Source organism: Chanos chanos, chromosome 4 (genome assembly GCF_902362185.1).
Source record: "Chanos chanos chromosome 4, fChaCha1.1, whole genome shotgun sequence".
NCBI lineage: Eukaryota > Metazoa > Chordata > Actinopteri > Gonorynchiformes > Chanidae > Chanos > Chanos chanos.
In genome coordinates this window covers 471174-494642 of record NC_044498.1, presented here as the reverse complement: position 1 = coordinate 494642, position 23469 = coordinate 471174, and the positions used below count along the sequence as shown (strand labels likewise).

Below are 23469 nucleotides of genomic sequence, written 5' to 3'. Positions count from 1 at the left end.
GTCACTCACTGGCGTAGTTATTCAGATCAAACTGAGACAGAGCGTTCTCCTTCTCTTTGGGCTTCTTCACGGCCTGTCTGGTCTCCTCCTTCCGCCTGCTCCCTGTGTCTTTAGCGCCGGCCCTGGGGGCTGACCCGGCCTGGGGGGCGTCTGCAGACTGAGTCACGGGCCTTTCAGAGCGAGAGAAGAAACATCAGAAAGAAAGACAGCCCTGTGCACTACACACACACACTCCACTCAAACTCACACACACTCTCCACTCCAACTCACTCCACACTCTCCACTCAAACTCACACACACTCTCCACTCCAACTCACACACGCTCTCCACTCAAACTCACACACGCTCTCCACTCAAACTCACTCCACACTTCAGCCACACACACACTCTCCACTCAAACTCACACACGCTCTCCACTCAAACTCACACACGCTCTCCACTCAAACTCACTCCACACTTCAGCCACACACACACTCTCCACTCAAACTCACACACACTCTCCTATCAAACTCACTCCACACTTCAGCCACCCACACACTCTCCACTCAAACTCACACACACTCTCCACTCAAACTCACTCCACACTTCAGCCACACACACTCTCCACTCAAACTCACACACGCTCTCCACTCAAACTCACACACGCTCTCCACTCAAACTCACTCCACACTTCAGCCACACACACACTCTCCACTCAAACTCACACACGCTCTCCACTCAAACTCACACACGCTCTCCACTCAAACTCACTCCACACTTCAGCCACACACACACTCTCCACTCAAACTCACACACACTCTCCTATCAAACTCACTCCACACTTCAGCCACCCACACACTCTCCACTCAAACTCACACACACTCTCCACTCAAACTCACTCCACACTTCAGCCACACACACACTCTCCACTCAAACTCACACACACTCTCCTATCAAACTCACTCCACACTTCAGCCACACACACACTCTCCACTCAAACTCACACACGCTTTCCACTCAAACTCACTCCTCACTTCAGCCACACACACTCTCCACTCAAACCCACTCCTCACTTCAGCCTGAGCCACTGGTCCAGAGTGGAGGGCCGACTGTTTCTAAATACACTATCAGAGACAGACAGTCTTATGACAGACAGTCTAATGGCAGACAGACAGTCTAATGGCTATATGTGGAGAGCAGAGCTAAAACACACACACACACTTAAGACAAGAACTGCCATGCCCCACAGAACTATGCTTGAGCCCTTTGAAAAACATCACTGCGAATGTTTAACTTGGTATTTTACAGGTGCTATTATAATTCAGAACATCAGGAGAGATTCCTGGTAACATACAAATACTGCTCTGTCAAACCCACACCACACTAACACAACCTGAGAAACTCACATTTGAGAACATCTTAAAGATTCCTGCACCAGCCTTTCAACCAAAATGAAAACTAACTAGTGTCTGTCTAGACTCTCCTTCCCAGTTCAGATACTGATGAGGCTGTTTACTGAGACAGACAGTTTAATATTGTCCATACAGACAGACAGTCTAATATTGTCCACACAGACAGACAGTCTAATATTGTCCACACAGACAGACAGTCTAATATTGTCCACACAGACAGACAGACAGACAGTCTAATATTGTCCATACAGACAGACAGACAGACAGCCTAATGCTGTCCACACAGAGAGACAGACAGTAAGTCCAGTGCTGCCAACAGGACTATATGCTCACCCTCTGCGACCAGCTTTAACTCCTGATCCTCCCCTGCGTTCACTCTTCCCTGCTCCGTAACTCCGCCCTGACTTGGGCCCGCTGTTACCACGACGGTTCTGTCTGTCAATAGGCCTCTGACTGGAGAAGCTCCTCTTCGCCGTAGGGGCTTCACGTTTTGGGGTCAGTCCTCCCTCTGTTGGGGTTTTACTCTGCGCCCCTGTATTCTGGATGGGCGTGGCAGAAGGAGGTGCAGCCGTCATGACGGATTCCTCTTGCGCTCCCTTCCTCTCTTCACGTTCTCTGCGTTCGTTAAAATCGCTGCTCTCTGAGGCCGTTTCCCACTCTTCATTGGCCTGGTCAGAGGAGTTCTGATTGGATAAGTCTGGTGATTTGCTGCCAGCAGCAACCACAGTGGTGGCTCCCACGTCAGATGCCGCCTCCGTGACGGGAGGTTCCGGAGGGCTGACGGCAGCAGCTGCGGGGGCTGAGGTAACGGTGGCGGTGCCCTCGGGCGCCGTGACCAGCGTGCCAGGAGCTTTGGAGAGCGTCGGTGATACCGATACGGGTGCTGGCGTGCTGGGCGCGGCTTCGCTGGCGATCACAGCCGCTTCTCGCTCCTTTAGCCTCCGGAAGCGCGGGGGTTTGTCCTGCCGGGGGGGGCCGCGCAGGCCGGGGTCTCCGGGGCCTCTCCCGGGTGCTCTGTGGTCCCTCCCCAAACTTCTTGGCCTCGTATTTGGGCAGACGCCGTTCAGGGGGGGGGTTGTCAAAACGGGACGTCTCGGCGTCTTCCGGCCGGAAGGTTTCCATGGGCTTGGAGGGCCACTGGGAGTTTTCCCTGACGCCAGCCCGTCGGAAAGGGACAGATCTAGATCCGCCCCGCTCCCTGCCTCCTCCTCTCCGCCCATACAGACCCCCCCTCCCCCGCCGCGTGGGCTCACCCTTTGGCAGAAAGCCCGGTTTTGGCCGCGTCTCCTCCTCTCGAGACCCAGTTTTGTCAGGCGGATGCGCGGCGCCAAACGCGGAGCCGGGTTTGGGTCCGGACCGTGACTCATGTGGCTCGCGGGCCAGAGGTCTGCTGGGTTTGATACTGGGCTCCCTGTCAGATGCTCCGGTGTCGCTGGCTGACTCACGCCCCTCACTCTCCGAGTCTGTGTCAGAGCCCCGTCTACGCCGGCGTTTAGGCAGCACCTCAAAGTCTGAGCTCTCGCTGCGTGTCTCGCTCTCCTCCCTGCACCGGTACCCAGACGCCCCGGCGCTGCTCAGAGGCAAGTCCGACCGCGACCGCAACTCCCGATACGGATACTCCCCGCGGCTGCGACCGCGGCTGCCCCGCCCTCTCCCGCTGTAGCTGCCCCTGTAACTCCGACCGCGGGAGTAGTACTCCCCTCGGCCCCGGCCTCTGGTGCCGGTATCGGCGGGCCAGTCCTTCTCTCTCTCCGCCTCCCTGTCCCGCTCTCTCTCCTCTCGCCGGTAGGCCCGTTGGGGCAAGTTGGACTCTTTGCGAGACGGCAGAGTGGGTTCAGAACGTTTCTCGCTGGCCGAAGGTTTGGCGGGTTTCTCGTCCTGGGAGACTTCGGTCGCCTTGCCGAGCGTCGCCGACGCCTCTCCCAGTTTAGCAGCTCCTTCCTCCGGCTCCAGCATCGCCTCCCTCTTCCCCTCCCCGGAGGCTTTCTGCCCGTCGGACACGGCGGCTGCAGCAGACAGAGGGACCCTGGCGGAGGCCCCCTCTTTTTTGGAACGTTCCCCTCGCTCCCCTCGCTCCTCTCTTTCTCTTCTCTGCTCCCTTTCTTCCTTCATATCGCGCAGCACTGGTTTCTTAATGGGCCCAGATCGTCGAACTGGCCTGTCCCCGCCGGACCCCTCTCTCCTGTTGGAGCCGGAGCCTCGCGAAGCCCAGCGCACGTCCTGTTTCTGTTTGCTGGGCGCGGAGAGGGGCAGCTTCTCGGATTTGTGTAAGCTGTCGGGGGCAGCGGGTGGCGTGGCCCTGCTGTTGACCCCCGACCCCTGACCGAAGGGCTCCTTCCGAGATTTGTCGTCCGGCCGTTCTCCAGCATCGGGAAGATCTAGTGTCTTTGTTGCTATGGTAACCCCCTCAAACCTGGGCTCTTCCAGTTTGAGAGAGTGACTGGATCCTTGAGATATGCTCCTCTTCAGCACAGCCTGGCCCAGTGGCTCCACCTGCTCCCCCCCAGACAAATTCGCTTCCTCTGGCTCAAAGGTGGACCGGTCTGTCTGGAGAAGACCTGGCATCTCCTCTGGTATGTGGCTGAAGGCAGACAGAGGCTCAGATGAGTCCCTGAAAAAGTCACTCTTGCTCCTTGGCTCCAGGGAGCTGTGCTCTTGAGAATAAACAGCAGAAAGCCCACGGTCCAACTCCACACCCCCGTCCAGTCTAACAGGAGACAAAAACACACAGTCTGTAAGACATGCTCATAGTGACTCAGAGGGGCCACTGTGTTACTGAAAGTAAAACCGTAGTTCAGACCTCGGTTCTTTTCCTTCGTCCTGTCCTTTAGGGGGAGTGGCAGCCGGCAAGGGTTCTGTCTGGGGGTACGGCTCGGACCCCCAGACCATGCGAGGTTCACCCGGAATCCCGTGGTCTCGTCCCGGTCGGGTCAGGTGATCAAACGAGTCCGAACCAGAGCTGCTGTTGTCTGTGGCCTCTCTGCGAACCAACTGCTTCGCCGGCATCCTTCCTGCCGAGACAGAACCGGACAAACCCGATCTGTTAGTGCACTCTCACTATAACCCAATGATTCTGAAGCAAAAAAGAAAAGGTGAGACAGAGAGAGAGGGAGAGAGAGTGAGAGGGAGACCTACCTGGGTGCATGGCTGACATATCCATGGGAGGACATGCTGACATGACACGTGGATCCATGTATGACTGCATCATCAGCCAGCGCGGGTCAAAGCCCATAGAGGCCAAGTGCTGATGATGAGGGCCAAGGGGCTGGTACAGGGAGCGGTGCTGCGGGGGAACACTGCCCCCTGATGGAGACACTGGGCCACCACCACTCTGCTGCTGCTGCTGCTGCTGCTGCCACTGCTGCTGCTTTAACTGCTCCTGAGGGATGGATGTTAACAGTCCCCTTTACAACAGTCACCTTCAGAACCGTCCCCTTCATAACCGTCCCCTTCATAACCGTCACCTTCATAACCGTCACCTTCATAACCGTCCCCTTCATAACCGTCCCCTTCATAACCGTCACCTTCATAACCGTCACCTTCATAACAGTCCCCTTCAGAACCGTCACCTTCATAACCATCACCTTCATAACAGTCCCCTTTATAACCATAACCTTCATAACCGTCCCATTCATAACCATCACCTTCATAACAGTCCCCTTCATAACAGTCCCCTTTATAACCGTCCCCTTCATAACCGTCCCCTTCATAACCGTCCCCTTCATAACCATCACCTTCATAACAGTCCCCTTTATAACCATCACCTTCATAACCGTCCCCTTCATAACAGTCCCCTTTATAACCATCGCCTTCATAACAGCCCCCTTTATAACCATCACCTTCATAACAGCCCCCTTTATAACCGTCACCTTCATAACAGTCCCCTTTATAACCATAACCTTCATAACCATCACCTTCATAACAGCCCCCTTTATAACCATCACCTTCATAACAGTCCCCTTTATAACCATCACCTTCATAACAGTCCCCTTTATAACCATCACCTTCATAACAGCCCCCTTTATAACCATCACCTTCATAACAGTCTCCTTTATAACCGTCACCTTCATAACCGTCCCCTTTATAACCATCACCTTCATAACAGTCCCCTTCATAACCGTCCCCTTCATAACCATCACCTTTACAACAGTCTCCTTTATAACCATCACCTTCATAACAGTCTCCTTTATAACCATCACCTTCATAACAGTCCCCTTTATAACCATCACCTTCATAACAGTCCCCTTTATAACCATCACCTTCATAACAGTCTCCTTTATAACCATCACCTTCATAACAGTCCCCTTTATAACCAGCACCTTCATAACCGTCCCCTTTATAACCATCACCTTTACAACAGTCTCCTTTATAACCATCACCTTCATAACAGTCTCCTTTATAACCATCACCTTCATAACAGTCCCCTTTATAACCATCACCTTCATAACCATCCCCTTTATAACCATCACCTTCATAACCGTCCCCTTTATAACCATCACCTTTACAACAGTCTCCTTTATAACCATCACCTTCATAACAGTCCCCTTTATAACCATCACCTTCATAACCATCCCCTTTATAACCATCACCTTCATAACAGTCCCCTTTATAACCATCACCTTCATAACAGTCCCCTTTATAACCATCGCCTTCATAACAGCCCCCTTTATAACCATCACCTTCATAACAGTCCCCTTTATAACCATCGCCTTCATAACAGCCCCCTTTATAACCATCACCTTCATAACAGCCCCCTTTATAACCATCGCCTTCATAACAGTCCCCTTTATAACCATAACCTTCATAACCATCACCTTCATAACAGTCACCTTTATAACCATCACCTTCATAACAGTCCTCTTAATAACCATCACCTTCATAACAGTCTCCTTTATAACCATCACCTTCATAACAGTCCCCTTTATAACGTCCCCTTTATAACCATCACCTTCATAACAGTCCCCTTTATAACCATCACCTTCATAACAGTCCCCTTTATAACCATCACCTTCATAACAGTCCCCTTTATAACCATCACCTTCATAACAGTCTCCTTTATAACCATCACCTTCATAACAGTCCCCTTTATAACGTCCCCTTTATAACCATCACCTTCATAACAGTCCTCTTAATAACATCACCTCTACAACAGTCTCCTTTATAACCATCACCTTCATAACAGTCCCCTTTATAACCATCACCTTCATAACAGTCCCCTTTATAACCATAACCTTTATAACCATCACCTTCATAACAGTCCCCTTTATAACCATCACCTTCATAACAGTCCCCTTTACAACAGTCACTGTACACAGTCACGTTTATAACAGTCACATTTATAACAGAGACCTTTATAATAGTCACATTTATAACAGTCACATTTATAACAGTCACTGTACACAGTCACGTTTATAACAGTCACTGTACACAGTCACGTTTATAACAGTCACTGTACACAGTCACGTTTATAACAGTTAAAGCCTTGTTTACAGATTACACTTCACTCATGTCATACACACTGTGTGAACCCAGTACTCCGACTGGACCTGTGGAGACAGTACCTGCTGTCTGAGGAACCGTGGGGGTAGTGATTTCTGGAACTGTTTAGAGTACCCAGACGAAATCGCTGGGCGAAGGGTAGCTCCAGTCTCTCCCTCCGTGTCCAGCTGAGGCACTGCCGTGTCATCGCCGCCGGATGGATCCAGCCTGGAGAGAGCAAGCTGGGGCTCCTCTGCTGGGAAAACAACAACAACAACAACAACAACTCATGTTTTTGGTCTGAGGCAAAAAGGCACAGTGATGCCCCCCCCCTAAACCCTGCATGATCTCTCCTTACCCCGACACTCCTCTGGGCTGAAGTAGTCTCTGATTGGTTGCCGCTCCATCTGACCTTGTACTTCCTCTGTCACTGTGCCCTCCCCCTCTCCGCCCTGTGTTTCTGGAACAGTCCTGTGCACAGTAGGGGGACTAGGCTGTCGAGGTAAAAACCTTGGCTCCTCCTCCACGCTGGGCTCTGGCCTATCGTGGGTCACCACAGACATGGGTGGGAGGGGTTGTTGTACCGGGGCGGCCGGCTGAGGATGCGGAGTTTCGGCAGGCAGGGCCGACAGGCTGTCTGTACCTTCAGTGTGCTCTCCATGGGCGGTGGTTACTGACTTGGAGGTTTCCGTGGTAATGGCAGGGCGCGTTTTCTCATTGAGACGTTTCAGTTTCTCAGCACAAGCAGCGAGTCTCTGCTCCTCCATCCGCCTCTCCTCCTCCTCCCGCCGCCTACGAGCACGCTCCACCGCTTCCGACAGCTCCGACTGCTTCTTCCGTTTCTGCCTCCATGCCTCAGAGTCCTCCTCACCTGCAGGGGGAGCTGTGGGGGGTGGCTTAGCCACACGAGAGGTTCCACTTCCCACCGATCGCCCTGATGTCTGACCCTGAGATTTTAAAAAGAAAAAAATGTAACATTCACTGCTTTCCACTGCTCTTCAACTACAGTCAAACCCACAGAGTGATGAACACAACATCTCTCAATTACACTGGTCACCTGCAACACTCAAGATGCACACAGTATTAGATAAACGATGCAACATAACAAGAGTTAAAAAAAAATTATGCAACACACATGATGACTAATGAATGCACCCTGCGATCATCTGGAAAAAGCAATAACATCATCATAATAATATGATAATAATATCAGTCCAACACACACACACACACACACACAGAGGTGCACACACACACACACACACACACACACACAGGCACACAGTTGGGAGTTTGGTGGAGTTTGAAATGAGAGGCTTACAGTACCGGATAGTCTTGTCCAGTTTTGGTGTACTGGGCTGTACTGGTGGAGGCCGGGTCTCTGGGGTCTCCGCTGTCGACCCATGATCCCTTGCGGTCGCTTCGATCCTCCGTCCCGTCTTTCCAGCCCTCCTGGGCATCAGTGTTTCGAGATCGCATGTGCTCCACCTTAGCCATCCACTCCCTGTGTGTCACAGAGACAGTGCATTTTGCACCCTGTTTTCTGCTCTACTTTGGCAATGTCTGATTCCCTGTACTCCTGGCAATCCTCGCCACTGTTTGACCCCTGTGGCAGTGTGAGGACTCACATCCTCCAACACACGTAAAGCCCCCTGTCACCTGCCAGGGTACAGGCATCTCCATGGGAACACACTGTGTTTGGAAGCTCTTACTGTTTCCCTGGATTTGCTTACAGCTGTGCAGCTGCCCAGCCCTGAGGCAGAACTGGGGTCTCAAACCCAAAACTGTGTTAGGGTGGGAGCACCTGAGCACTTAAAACAGTAACGTCATGTGAGAGGACACACTGGCCTGCAGGGGTCAGGGCTACAGGTAAGACATAAAAAAACCAAAACAAAAGACCACTGCTCACCAGTTGTCTCCTTTTTCCTTAGCAGCTTGGTTTTCCTCATCATCACTGAAGTTTAGTTTCTCCGTATAGTCCACCTCCATCTGGGCTCCTGTTAAACACAGGATACAAACAATGACCAGATCCACTCACATCATATCCCATGATAACAGAATTATGGCCAGTTTATCAGAATCAGTGTTCATGGTACAGCTATCATATGACAACAACGGAATAAGAGACATTTTACAATGATTTTACTTCACTCACTGACAACACTAAATACTATTGGTAGTGACTGTCACATGTCGCTACACACTGTTATATGTCCAAGTCTTAGAGAACGGTTCAGGTTCATTGAGTATGGTTCTCAAATAAGGCCTGCAGAAAGCTCTGCCCTTCCATGTCTCCCCTCACTGTCCCACCTCACCCTGTCGCCCTCACAAATCCACCCTGTCTCTCTCACTGAACCCCCCTCTCTCTTACTGACCAGACCTGTCTCCCTCACTGTCCCATCTTGCCCTGTCTCTCTCACAGACCTGTCCTGTCTCCCTCACTGACCAGACCTGTCTCCCTCACTGTCCCATCTCGCCCTGTCTCTCTCACAGACCAGTCCTGTCTCCCTCACTGACCTGTCCTGTCTCGCTCACAGACCTGTCCTGTCTCGCTCACTGACCTGCCCAGCCCTCGTCTGCCTCCGTGTCCAGATTGTCCAGTTCCTTCAGCTCGGTGGCACTGATGATAGACGGCCTGTCAGGGTCCTGGAGCCAGGACTGGGGGGGGCCCTGAGAGGGTCTTCCTGCTGACCGTGAAGTCCTACGGGACATGGCGTCAAAAGTGCAGACATTAACAATGCTCACTAACAATGACATGTCTCTGGGCCAGGCTTTTGTATGTATATGTGTCTGCATGTGCGTGTGTCTGCATGTGCGTGTGTCTGCATGTGCGTGTGTCTGTATGTGCGTGTGTCTGTATGTGCGTGTGTCTGTATGTGCGTGTGTCTGTATGTGTGTGTATACTTTTTATAAAGTATACAGATACATTAGTATATACAAAATGTATGTGTGTGTAAGTTTTACATTAATTTACATTAGGAACTGTCTACAGAATTTGACGCATTTCCTTTGCAAATGTTCCAGGTTTCATGCCGTCACATATTTCATACGACACCCGACAAAAACAACAATGCATTTGGTCTTTGCAAACAGAAATGTTGTACGTGTTTATTTGCATATAGAGCCGGGAAGTGAGATCTAATCATGAGTGGTCACTTGAGACATGTGGAATTGGATACTGAAGCCAGGAGTAAACGGACGATCTTTAGAGCTTCTAATCAGATCACCAAAACCAGATCTAATGCAAGGTGCAAACAGGGCCTACGTGTATGTGTGTACCTGTTTGTGTATCTATGTGTTCGTTTAGATCTGTATGTGTACATATCTGTATACATCTGTATGTGTGTATATATTTGTATGAGTATATATATATGTGTGTGTGTGTGCGTGTGTATGTATGTATATATATATATATATATATATATATATGCACACACACACACACATATATATACACACACACACATATATATACACATACATACATACACACACACACACACACACATATATATATCTCTGTATGTGTATACTGTATCTGTATGTGTGTATCAGACTCACTTTGCACCATCTTGCTGCACTGGGTACCTGAAGTTTCCCTGTACGGGAGTAAACGACATCCGAGGATACCCATGGAACATCTGGAAACATGAAAAAAGTGTGAAAGCGTGAGTGGACTGACTCACCCTTATGACCACACGGCCAAAGCGGCCTGCATGACACGGAAGGGAAAGTAATCAGAAGGGAGATTTATTTAGGGATTAAACTATTTCTCTACAACCAGTATAGCCCATGAAACAAACATCAAAGCCTGTCACGTCAGCTTAGTGACGTGGAAGGAACAGAAATGGCAAATCTTCTCTTGTTTTGCAGAAAAAGACATAAACATACAAGCTTAAGTTTCTCAGAGGATGTTTCTGATCAGATCAGTCACTTACATAGGGTGGCATGATGCCCTTAAACTGGGAGTGGAACTGGGGAGGAATCCCAGCAGGGTTCTGCTGCCCGCCGTTCAGTTTGTGCTGGGGGGCAGGAGCGGGCGGCCTGCCCTCACCGGGGGGGGGCTTCGCCGCCTCGTCTGAGTCCGCGGTGGGCGAGGGGGTGCCTCGGAGGGTCACGCCCTCGTCGGGGGCCTTACTGTCCATCTCTGAGGGGCTGGGGGCAATGTTCAGATTCCGACCCCCACCTTCCCGCCAGCTCCCAACATCTTAAAGATCAAAGAGAGAGAAACATGATTTTCACTTTTCTAAGAGGGGGTGTGAAAGTCCACTGACAGGTTGAAGGGAAAGGCCTCCTGTTTCAGGGTGGGCAGAGGCTCTGACTGACTTACTCTGGGGTCTTAGGCTGGGGCCCGGGCCGTACGCTTCATCCTCCTGCTCGCCTGCTTTCTCAGCCTCGCCCACTGCCTGCAGACTGGGAAACTCCTGGTGGAACTGACTGCTCAACCGTGGAGCCCCTACAACATACACAGCATGGCACATAAACATATGCATGTTGCTACATATATTTACACACACACACACACACATTCATACACACATAAGGTTCGTGACATAGCTCAGAATATAGACACGAATGTATGGGCGTGAAGATATGGGCATGTATGTGCATGTAGATATGACGTGTGCGTGTGCATGCGAGAGAGAGAGAGACACGCGTACGCAGACTGAAACAGAGAATTTAACTCCAGTGCATTCCAGTGCATGATCTCTTACCATCTGAGAATTTAACTCCAGTGCATTCCAGTGCATGATCTCTTACCATCTGAGAATTTAACTCCAGTGCATTCCAGTGAATGATCTCTTACCATCTGAGAATTTAACTCCAGTGCATTCCAGTGCATGATCTCTTACCATCTGAGAATTTAACTCCAGTGCATGATCTCTTACCATCTGAGAATTTAACTCCAGTGCATTCCAGTGCATGATCTCTTACCATCTGAGAATTTAACTCCAGTGCATTCCAGTGCATGATCTCTTACCATCTGAGAATTTAACTCCAGTGCATTCCAGTGCATGATCTCTTACCATCTGAGAATTTAACTCCAGTGCATTCCAGTGAATGATCTCTTACCATCTGAGAATTTAACTCCAGTGCATTCCAGTGAATGATCTCTTACCATCTGAGAATTTAACTCCAGTGCATTCCAGTGAATGATCTCTTACCATCTGAGAATTTAACTCCAGTGCATGATCTCTTACCATCTGAGAATTTAACTCCAGTGCATTCCAGTGAATGATCTCTTACCATCTGACTGCCCAGACTGTTTGTTGTTGGCCCAGGAGCGACTGCCCCCCACTGAAGAGTCTGGACCCTGTGGAACTGCCTGTTTGGGCTGGGGTGGAGGGGTGTCCTGCTGCCTGTTAAACAACAGAGAAGTGAATATAGAGAGAAACAGAGAGGGAAAATTTCATCATGTGGCAGAGAGAAGACAGGAGAGAGGAGAAAAGACAGGAGAGAGGAGAAAAGACAGGAGAGAGGAGAGAAGACAGGAGAGAGGAGAGAAGACAGGAGAGAGGAGAAGAGAGAGGAGAAAAGACAGGAGAGAAGACAAGAGAGAGGAGAGAAGACAGGAGAGAGGAGATAAGACATGAGAGAAGACAGGAGAGAAGACATGAGAGAGGTGAAAAGACAGGAGAAAAGACAGGAGAGAAGACAGGAGAGAGGTGAAAAGACAGGAAAGACAGGAGAGAGGAGAGAAGACAGGAGAGAGGAGAAAAGGGAGCACCAGGAAAGGAAATTGTTCATAAAAGAGAAAGATGATCATGTTTAAAACGGGGTAACTAACAAGTCTCCTCATTCATTTCCTCTGTTTTAACTCCACATTAGCCGGTTTCACATCCAACTTGTGTCTTGTTATCACCCGCGCATTTGTTGCTGTTACTGTTACCAGTCTATCCGCCAGTGTAAAACAGTGACGTGTTCTGATGGGGCCGCAGACTCAACCACCAACATCTGACAGAGGAGGAGTACAGGACCCTGACAGAGGAGGAGTACAGGACCCTGACAGAGGAGGAGTACAGGACCCTGACAGAGGAGGAGTACAGGACTCTGACAGAGGAGGAGTACAGGACCCTGACAGAGGAGGAGTGCAGGACCCTGACAGAGGAGGAGTACAGGACCCTGACAGGCTGAAGGCCGGAGAAGCTGTTTTTAAAGTCGATGACAAGCACCCGGCAGCACAAACAGGGCAGCGACACGCCATCAGGGAGCCTGTCCAGACACAGGAGATGCCCTTTCAAAGCTCTGTGGCTCACAACAGTCTGACCACTCAGGAATAAGACGGACAAATCCCTGCTGTTGATCAAAACTAATCTGGACTTTAAGAACGGCTCTGCGACCTGCCTAACAGAGACATGGCTGGATGAGTCTATCCCAGACTCGGCCGCGTCCCCTCCTGCTTTCACAACGTATCGGGCCGACAGGTCAGAGGCTCTTAACCCAAAAATCCATCAGAGGTGGAATATGCCTCATGATCAGAGACTGCTGGTGAAACAACTCCACTCTTCTTCATAAGGGCTGTTCACCCCACACCTGGAACACACATCCATTAAATTAAACTACCTCCCAAGACTGTTCACGTCAGTGATCCTAACAGGAGTCTACGCTCCACCTACACAGGTAATGGAGACCAGCGACCAGGTCATTAATGAGCTAGTGCAACATGTTTCTGACTTGAAACGAGACCACCCCGAACTACAACATCACGACGTCAGGAGATTTCAACCACACTGACTTATCTAAAGAACTCTAATTACTAGGGATGGGCATTTAAAGAGAAAATACTATTCGATATTCACTGGGAACTATTCGATATTCACTGGGAACTATTCGACCGTTCTTCGAAGATCGCCCCCCGGAACATCCAACCACGCAATGAACACCTGGTTCCTACCTACAGCCCAGAGGTACGGTCAAACCCCAAACCAGAACCGGTCAAAACTGGTCAAGTGACGCAGCTGAAGCACTAAGAGGCTATGAATGACAGGAGCATTTTTAGTGAGTCATGTGAAACCCTGGACGAATACACAGACACAGTGACATCATACACAGACTTTTGCGAGAACATCTGCATACCTTTTAGATCTTACTAAGCCCCTGCCCAGACCATCTAACCCCAGCCTCACTAAGCCCCTGCCCAGACCATCTAACCCCAGCCTCACTAAGCCCCTGCCCAGACCATCTAACCCCAGCCTTACTAAGCCCCTGCCCAGACCATCTAACCCCAGCCTCACTAAGCCCCTGCCCAGACCATCTAACCCCAGCCTTACTAAGCCCCTGCCCAGACCATCTAACCCCAGCCTCACTAAGCCCCTGCCCCTGCCCAAACCATCTAACCCCAGCCTTACTAAGCCCCTGCCCAGACCATCTAACCCCAGCCTAACTAAGCCCCTGCCCAGACCATCTAACCCCAGCCTTACTAAGCCCCTGCCCAGACCATCTAACCCCAGCCTTACTAAGCCCCTGCCCAGACCATCTAACCCCAGCCTCACTAAGCCCCTGCCCAGACCATCTAACCCCAGCCTTACTAAGCTCCTGCCCAGACCATCTAACCCCAGCCTCACTAAGCCCCTGCCCAGACCATCTAACCCCAGCCTTACTAAGCCCCTGCCCAGACCATCTAACCCCAGCCTTACTAAGCTCCTGCCCAGACCATCTAACCCCAGCCTCACTAAGCCCCTGCCCAGACCATCTAACCCCAGCCTTACTAAGCCCCAGCCAACAGAAGGTCCCAGCTCCCTTCAAAAACTCCACCATCATCCCCATCCCAAAAACAGCAAAAAAAATCTGGCCTCAGTGACCACAAGCCTGTGGCCCTGACATCAGTGGCTATGAGGGCATTTCAGTCACATCCCCCCGATGGACCCAGTAGAGTTTGCATATTGTCCAAACTGGTCCACAGATGATGCAGTCAACCTGGCACTGCACTTCATCCTCTAACATCTAGTCCAAACATACCTATGCAAGAGTTCTGTTCATCGATTTCAGTTCTGCTTGTAATACTATCAACCCTCTCAAACTGTTCTGCTTGTAATACTATCAACCCTCTCAAACTGTTCTGCTTCTAATACTATCAACCCTCTCAAACTGTTCTGCTTCTAATACTATCAACCCTCTCAGACTGTTCTGCTTCTAATACTATCAACCCTCTCAGACTGTTCTGCTTCTAATACTATCAACCCTCTCAGACTGTTCTTCTTCTAATACTATCAACCCTCTCAAACTGTTCAGGGAACTCTGGGACATTAACATTAACACCTCACTGCGCCTCTGGATCCTGGATTTTTTGAAGGACTGGAGCCAAGTTGTCAAACTCAGCAACATCACGTCCCACCCTCTCACCACCAGCGCAGGGGTGTCACGTCCCACCCCCTCACCACTAGCGTGGGGGTGTCCCAGGGCGCGGGGGTGGAACAGGGCACGGGGGTGCTCTTCTCCCTCTTCACTAATGACTTTAGATCAACATCAGACTCCATCAGGACACATGCGGATGACACCACAGTCATAGGACTGATCTCTAAAGACAAGGAACATGCCTACAGGCTGGAGGCTGAGAACTCAGTCAGCTGGCGCAGGGAAAATGACCTGGTCCTGAACGAAAAAAACAGTTACTGAAATAAACATCAACTTCAGAACAAAACAATCAATAAAAGCACCTATCCTCACCAACAGCCAGCCAATTTCATTAACCGACTCCTTCAAGTTCCTTGGCACACACATCAGCAATAACCTGAAATGAGACCTCAACGCCAGCCATCAGTCCAACAGAGACTCTGCTTCCTGAGACAACTCTAAAAACAGAGTCAGGCAGAGTCTACTGGTCCAATTTTACATGCCCATAATCCAGAGCATCCTGTCACTTTCCATTACTGTCTGGTATAGAAACACATCTAAACACACAATAAAGAAAACAGACAGAATTATCACAAGAGCATCAAAGATCATAGGCTGCAGACTGCCCACACTTGACACATACACACACAACACACCATCTCACCAGCAATCAAGGTCATGAATGACCCTCTCCACCCTGCTCACCATCTTTTTCAGTGTCTCCCCTCAGGCAGAGGGTATAGGTCACTAAGAGGCAGGGCAGAGGGTATAGGTCACTAAGAGGCAGGGCAGAGGGTATAGGTCACTAAGAGGCAGACGGAGGGTATAGGTCACTAAGAGGCAGGGCAGAGGGTATAGGTCACTAAGAGGCAGGGCAGAGGGTATAGGTCACTAAGAGGCAGGGCAGAGGGTATAGGTCACTAAGAGGCAGGGCAGAGGGTATAGGTCACTAAGAGGCAGGACAGAGGGTATAGGTCACTAAGAGGCAGGGCAGAGGGTATAGGTCACTAAGAGGCAGGGCAGAGGGTATAGGTCACTAAGAGGCAGGACAGAGGGTATAGGTCACTAAGAGGCAGACAGAGGGTATAGGTCACTAAGAGGCAGGGCAGAGGGTATAGGTCACTAAGAGGCAGGACAGAGGGTATAGGTCACTAAGAGGCAGGACAGAGGGTATAGGTCACTAAGAGGCAGGGCAGAGGGTATAGGTCACTAAGAGGCAGGACAGAGGGTATAGGTCACTAAGAGGCAGGACAGAGGGTATAGGTCACTAAGAGGCAGGACAGAGGGTATAGGTCACTAAGAGGCAGGGCAGAGGGTATAGGTCACTAAGAGGCAGGACAGAGGGTATAGGTCACTAAGAGGCAGGGCAGAGGGTATAGGTCACTAAGAGGCAGGACAGAGGGTATAGGTCACTAAGAGGCAGACAGAACACCTTAACTGGAGCTTCTTTCCCAAAGCCATACAGATGATAAATACACAAAAGTCAGGTATAATTGTATGACATGTGGAGTTGTGTACTGTGTGTATGACATGTGGAGTTGTGTACTGTGTGTATGACATGTGGAGTTGTGTACTGTGTGTTTTGTCGTTTTGCACTTATGTGATGTCTTTGTGTTTGCACTGTTGTTGTATGTGGTGTATTGTTAGAGTCATTCCATCTGTACTGAGATTAATTCCACCAGCCTAGCCCTGTGGCAACAAAAGACACTATGAACTTTTGAATGAATAAAGAGAAATGCAAACACTCAGGTATTCTGACAGGTTTAAATGATTACATTCTCCAATACTCGACCTATCATTCCCAGATGTCTAAAAGAAACCAACTCAAAGTTCTCATGATAAGTTTGACTAATCTCCCTTTACGATTCAGCTGTGCAGACCAATCAGTGAAAAGCCATTTCTAGGTCAGAATCCTACAGTGTTGCTAATGGTCTAATTCAGGTGAGGACTTCTCCTGTGTTACACACTAATAGTCTAATTCAGGTGAGGACTTCTCCTGTGTTACACACTAATAGTATAATTCAGGTGAGGACTTCTCCTGTGTTACACACTAATAGTCTAATTCAGGTGAGGACTTCTCCTGTGTTACACACTAATAGTCTAATTCAGGTGAGGACTTCTCCTGTGTTACACACTAATAGTCTAATTCAGGTGAGGACTTCTCCTGTGTTACACACTAATAGTATAATTCAGGTGAGGACTTCTCCTGTGTTAAACAGTATGGTCTAATTCAGGTGAGGACTTCTCCTGTGTTACAAACTAGTAGTATAATTCAGGTGAGGACTTCTCCTGTGTTACACACTAATAGTATAATTCAGGTGAGGACTTCTCCTGTGCTACACACTGAGGACACTGGCCGTCTGACAACCTTATCCTTCCCAGACCCAGACGGTGCGGAAAAGGGGAGCCATTGTGAGTGACATCTTACCGCTCGTCTCCAGGCTGGTCCTGGCGTGATGCCCAGCCGCTGCCGTCTTTGGGCACAATGCTGACGTTAGGGTCGTTGCCTTTGTTCTCGGCCTTCAGGCTGGGCAGGTTGGCTGGAGGGGGCATGCGCCGACTGACTGCAACTTTACCCAAACTCTGGAGCCCATGTCTGGCAGCCACTGCACCAAAGAGAGAGAACAGGATGGGGGGAGAGAGGAGGTGAGAAAGCGTTTAAGGAAAGATGGAGAGGTCAAGAGGTCACTCCCATTTAACAGACAGTTAATCGATCCTACCTTTAAAAAGCCCAAATTTTCAAATTATTTCACAGTTAAGCTGTTCTGTTTTTAAAGCCCTGAACATCCAAGGCCCTGCTTTAAAATAAGTACACACACACACTCCTCTCTTCCTGAGGCTGTGATGAACACTCAGAGCGAAGCCAGAGATTGTAGACTGCTCAGACGCCTGTGTGAAGGTTCACATTTGTTTGTTTCGCATACGTTACATTTGATCCTCACAGAGATGTTTTCTCCAAAGCACCTTCAAAAGGAGCATGGTATATCGGTATAAATCAACAGCCCAGCACACAAAAGTGCCAAGACCCAGTCAAAGGACTACGAACGGTTTTAGTGCCTTTTTTTTCTTTTTTAAAAAAAAGGTTAAATTATTAACTGGTAAAGTGAGATTAGGGTTGAGTTTTCAGGTGTTTTTTTTAATGTGTCCGGTGTGTTGGGGCATTTGACAGAGAGGAAACTCATCTGCCCACTCTGAAACAAAGCGTCAGAACATCTGAGAAGATCAATCCGTGCCCAGACGGTATCATTCAGGTGACTTGCTGAGGCAGAGCTGAACAGGTGCCCGGGGCTGTACTGTACTGACTGTAGATTGGATGCAGTGAGATGAGGAAGAAAGACCATCTTGAGGTCTGTTGGGATCTGCTGTGATGTGTGACACCTTGTTTTGGCATACATGGCACATTCTGGGCTGAACACAACGAAACAACAGAAACATACACAAGAACAAGAACTAACGACCGAGGGTCGTAACACTAGCCAAAGTAACATTAACTCACATCTTGTTTCAAAATGTTTCTGAAAACTCTAAGTATCCTCCATAAAAACAAGCTGCAAACCAGACATTCATGTCAGACTCAGGTTAGCTGAGGATGTTTTACTCCTCTGTGTGTGTGTGTGTGTGTGTGTGTGTCTTACCTGCAGTTTTCTGGGTCTCCAGGGATTTGCCTTTGTAGGTGTTGAAGAGGCTAAGGGTTGCATATTTGGTTTTGCCGTCCTTTGCCTTGGTGCTCTGCCCTGACTTCTCTGACATTTCGCTGGAAACTCATTGAGTCTGGTCCTCTGTCCTCACCCCTCAGAACCAGCCTCCTCTGCACACACACACCCACACAACCACACACCCCCAAACACACACACACCCAAACACACACACACACACAGAGTTAAAGCAGGAGAGGGACTAATAGAAAGATAGCTACAGAGTGAGGCCAAACAGGGACAAAAAAGTGCGACAGACAGAAAAACACAAAGACAAAGGTCTTTGAGCTCAGGCAAGAGAACAAGCTGGGAAGATATTCACTGTGTGTGTGTGTGAGTGTGTGTGTGTGAGTGAGTGTGTGTGTAGGTAACATAGCTAAACTAGGCAGAGAGAGAGTTCAGTGGGTCAGGAAGGTTTGTGTAATGCTTGTGTGTGTGTGTGTGTGTTATGCTTATGTTCTCTGCAGAGTCACTCCACGGCTATAAAATCACAGTATCTCTGCATGTCACATCTCCATAGCGACAGGCCCTGACACCAGCAGCCTGACAGTGGGCCTGGGCCGGACCGGCCCTCAGTCTCCTGAGCTCCATGAGTTTACATTCATTATTAATGAGATGGTTCCAAACACAGGGAACGGGAAGAACCTCAACAACCCAAAACAGGCAACAGTGTTCAAGACACTGAAGACTGTATTGCACTTACACGCTCACAGAACAATACTGCCAAATTCTACATTACACAAACAGATGAGCAATGGGCTGAATTTTTGGAAAACACAGACTGCAAGAGAAATGAAAGTGAAAGCTGTGCTCTGTGGGTTGTTCATTAACAGAAACCTTAAAGAGCTGAAGACATTCTCTTAGTCCTAACCCCAGCCAGAATTCTCCAGAGCAGAAACTGGTATGTGACTTCCCGCACACACACACACACAAACAGAAAGAGATTGAGGGAGAAAGCATAGATGAAAAGCGCTTCTTTAGTCTTGCTGGTGTTTTAAAGTGGCCAAACACAGCAGTGAACTCCCTGAGGCCTGGGGTCAGGCAGGGACATGGAGGGCTAGCCTGGTTCCACTGCGCTGTGTGAATGCTCAGTCCTTCACAGGCTTCTGTTCCCCTCAGACAGAAGGAGGATCATGTTCTTAACCCCACTTACACCAGCGTGCAGCTCTCTCAGACTCAGGCAGCCTGGCTCCTGAGCACCCCACACTGCTCACTATCTGATGAGAGATCTGTCCACTGTGACGGGGGGAAACCTAAGAGCCTGTCCCCTAATGATGCCCGATCACACAGACACCACATCTTTATGCGTGCGCTGAAGCCCAGCCGAGAGCCAGAGACCTTCCTTAAAACAACCTGCCTCAGCAAAACCAGCCCAAAACAACCACGCTTACAACTGAGGAAGTGCACATCAGGCAAAACCTCAGACAGGGTTCTGATTCCTACAGCTTTGGTCTGGGTTCAAGATGAGGGACCACTACACCTGCTCACAGTGAAGAAGCGCAAAGCTTTAAAAACACTGAAGTGTTAAATTCAAATAGCGCAGACTGACACACACGTCTGAAAGTGGCCAATCAAATTAACTTAAGAGTTCATTTTTCTCCCTCCACGGACAACAGCCATTTCATGTCAGACATTCTGGATCTCTGGCTGCTTAAACGGGTTCTCTGACCCAAACTGGTGTCATTAGAGACTGCCTTACCTCTGTGTGCACTCAAGGGGGTCCCTTCAGTGCCCCTTCCCCCAACCATCTGCATCCAAAATGAAGCATCCCATCAGAAGGGCCCCTGCGCACCCAACACCCCTGGCACTGAGACGAGACTCATTGGGATGCAGAATTATCAATACCTCCTCACCAGACAGACCAAAGCAACTCCGTCAGCAACAAGTCAGCTCTCAAATGATGCAGAAACCACAAACAGATACTCAAAATTAATGCTAGTAAAGCTGAAATCTTTCCCAAATGTTTCCTTCAAACAAGTAATGTTTCTCATATTGCCTTCTTGACACTTACACAGGAAAGGAAGCAATATGGTCATCTAGTCCCGTTTCTCCCACTCGCGCCGCCTCAGGGGGAAGAGAGTGAATCTTTTTGTGATCTCTTTCCTCCTCCTGACGTGCATGTCTAGACCTTCAATGATCTCTCACTGTAACCGGTTACACTTCGCTAGCTTAATGCTAACAGGAGTGAAGAGTTTTTGAAGTCCTTCAAACTCAGTCCTATCTGTACGTGGAAAACACACGTTTTCAAAAGACAGAAAATATTTTCTGTGACTGAGGTGACACACATGTCAATGACCAATCTGATATCCCCGCATCGGCGCGTGCTCAGGTTTGAATCATAATATTACATAACTTTTGAATCAAGTTCAACCACAGCATTTTACAATCAATAACGAGTACTTAAGTAGGAATTCACTCCCTGCCCAATGCAATGTATTAAAACAGATACCCACTGCTATTTGACATTAGCAAACACTGATGATGTGTATATCAGAGGCCGATTCAAATGACCGCAGTAAATCATAGACCGACTGATCGTTCAGACAGTAATAACCTCTTACTAGCCATCCTGCCGGTTTGCTCGGTGATCTTTGTGGTCCATATGCAGCTGCGCATATTCCTCGTCATGATGTTGAGAGGACATTGTGGCATTACCAAGAGCAAGGCTCGCACACGTCTCTGACAGAACTGACCGATATCGCCTATGCACCATCGATGAAATACGTAAAGCGATAGGTTCGGTTCCTTCAACCGGTTTAAAAGATATTGAGGGTGGGTCAAAGCGGCCCAAATACATGGCCTCCGAACCCCATATTTACAAGTTTATCCTCACGGCAAATATGCATGGCGCCTTGGATTGTCATGAGGGTATTCTGACAGTTAACACCATGATGAAACCTATATAGGATGTTCATCAAAGTTTTTAGACCACTTGCGGTCTTCGCACATACTACGCTCAGTTCACACCTCAGAACCCGGCTCAAAGCGCTTTCCATTAACGCTCAGTACTAGTTAGCTAACACATTCATTAGCCTAAGCTTTCCTCCTTCCATGGTGAGCAAATTCCTGGCGGTGGTAGCTAGTTAGCATGCTGCATAATTTGCTAATGTCTGATACAAGCATGTCTCTTTTAACTGGCATCATCATTCTGACCATTCCTCGCTATTCGACATACCTGTCCCCGCCGGTCTCTTCTCTGACTTCAAGAGGGTTGTTTTGATCGTCTAAGCGTATGACTTCGGCCCACTTTACCTTGCGTGTGTGTGGATTACAAAAGCTTGCTAGGCTAGTTCCACACACTGTCTAGCTAGCACACTGGCTAGCAACCTACAACCTCCTCCTTAATAAAAGCAAGGCCCTCTTGCTTCTTGTGCTTTCTGGGTAGCTCTTCTCTCTCTTTGTGTGACCTGCATAAATTTAAACAATAACGGGAAATCGGTTTATATTCGTCCCGTTAATCGATTTACTTTTCTCTCAGTTGTCTCGTGTGAGACAGGTCTAGTCCAGTTGAGAGAGCCCTGCTCGCGCCGCGGCCTGTAGCACAATCAAAGATGGCAGACCGCCAATCCACGGGAATCTGACGTCATTACGTTCGGGACGACGACAGCGCCACGACGTAGCTACCTTTTAAAGCAGCATTTTCTGAGTTTCACCAGCAGATGGCATCGCAAGGCAGCATATCCCCAGTATCGAATACCGTACATATTCTGATTTTTGCTGCAATGTTTTGTGATTTTTTTTGCAGTCATCTTATAGTGCTCACAAAAATCCCAAACTGATGAGAATTAATTGTAGATGAACGTAATGACAGTGCCAGCTGATGGGATAAAAGACATCTTTTGCCTAAGGATATTAAGAGAATGTGTTCCTGCTGCATGCGTTGGCATGGGGGACAGCAGTATATTCAGCCAAAGAATCACAAAGCGCGAAAACATAATGTGAATGTGCAAAACAGAAACATGCTGTAATTAATCTAGAGATGTAACCCACACAGTATGGTATTAATGGTGAACTTGCTTGCACCTCATTCATCTCCACGGGACTACTGCCACCGCGTGGCGACAGCTCTACTTGGTTGCTGGTAAACTTTACCTGCCGCAAGCTACCTGTCTCTTTGACAACACGGAAATGCTTTGTAGCGAGCATACCAGTGAGCTAGCAATGTAAACTCATTTGTAATAGACGCAAAACCTGGAACCCTGAGCAGCTGAAACAAACATTTTCATCTTTTAGTCTTTTTCCTGGGCGGGTCTGGACAGCCTTCAAGCTATTTACATGTTTAGACAAAGCTACAGCAAGCTGATATGTGTCAAGGTGCTGACAAATGAATTGAAATGAGCAGATCTGATGACTGCTACGCATTTTAGAATAACCATCAAAATATATCAAGACCTTTTAGGCACCCTATGGTGTAAAAAAAGGTTCGTCCAGACGTTCCAATGTTCCAAGATGACAACATCCCCAGTCTTAATGTTAGTGGTGCTCTCTTAGGAGAACGAATGGTAGGCCTGTTGCAATTATTTCATAATTGTTTAACCACGATTTTTCGACATGATCGCGGTTTCTTTATT

General features: G+C 48.9%; 1 protein-coding gene across 1 annotated transcript in view; it reads right to left on the bottom strand.

The window, feature by feature from the left end:
• The window catches only part of prrc2c (proline-rich coiled-coil 2C), a 36906-nt gene extending 14494 nt beyond the window's left edge, over positions 1–22412 (bottom strand). The window contains 17 exon segments of the mRNA XM_030770330.1: positions 10–170; positions 1725–2365; positions 2367–4098; positions 4192–4402; positions 4527–4770; positions 6953–7125; positions 7228–7816; positions 8196–8373; positions 8779–8866; positions 9431–9570; positions 10431–10510; positions 10808–11076; positions 11200–11325; positions 12117–12229; positions 17632–17809; positions 18839–19011; positions 22074–22412. Of these exon segments, the coding sequence (XP_030626190.1) occupies positions 10–170; positions 1725–2365; positions 2367–4098; positions 4192–4402; positions 4527–4770; positions 6953–7125; positions 7228–7816; positions 8196–8373; positions 8779–8866; positions 9431–9570; positions 10431–10510; positions 10808–11076; positions 11200–11325; positions 12117–12229; positions 17632–17809; positions 18839–18953 (5038 nt within the window). The 5' untranslated portion in view covers positions 18954–19011; positions 22074–22412.
• Between the last annotated feature and the right edge of the window lie 1057 nt (positions 22413–23469).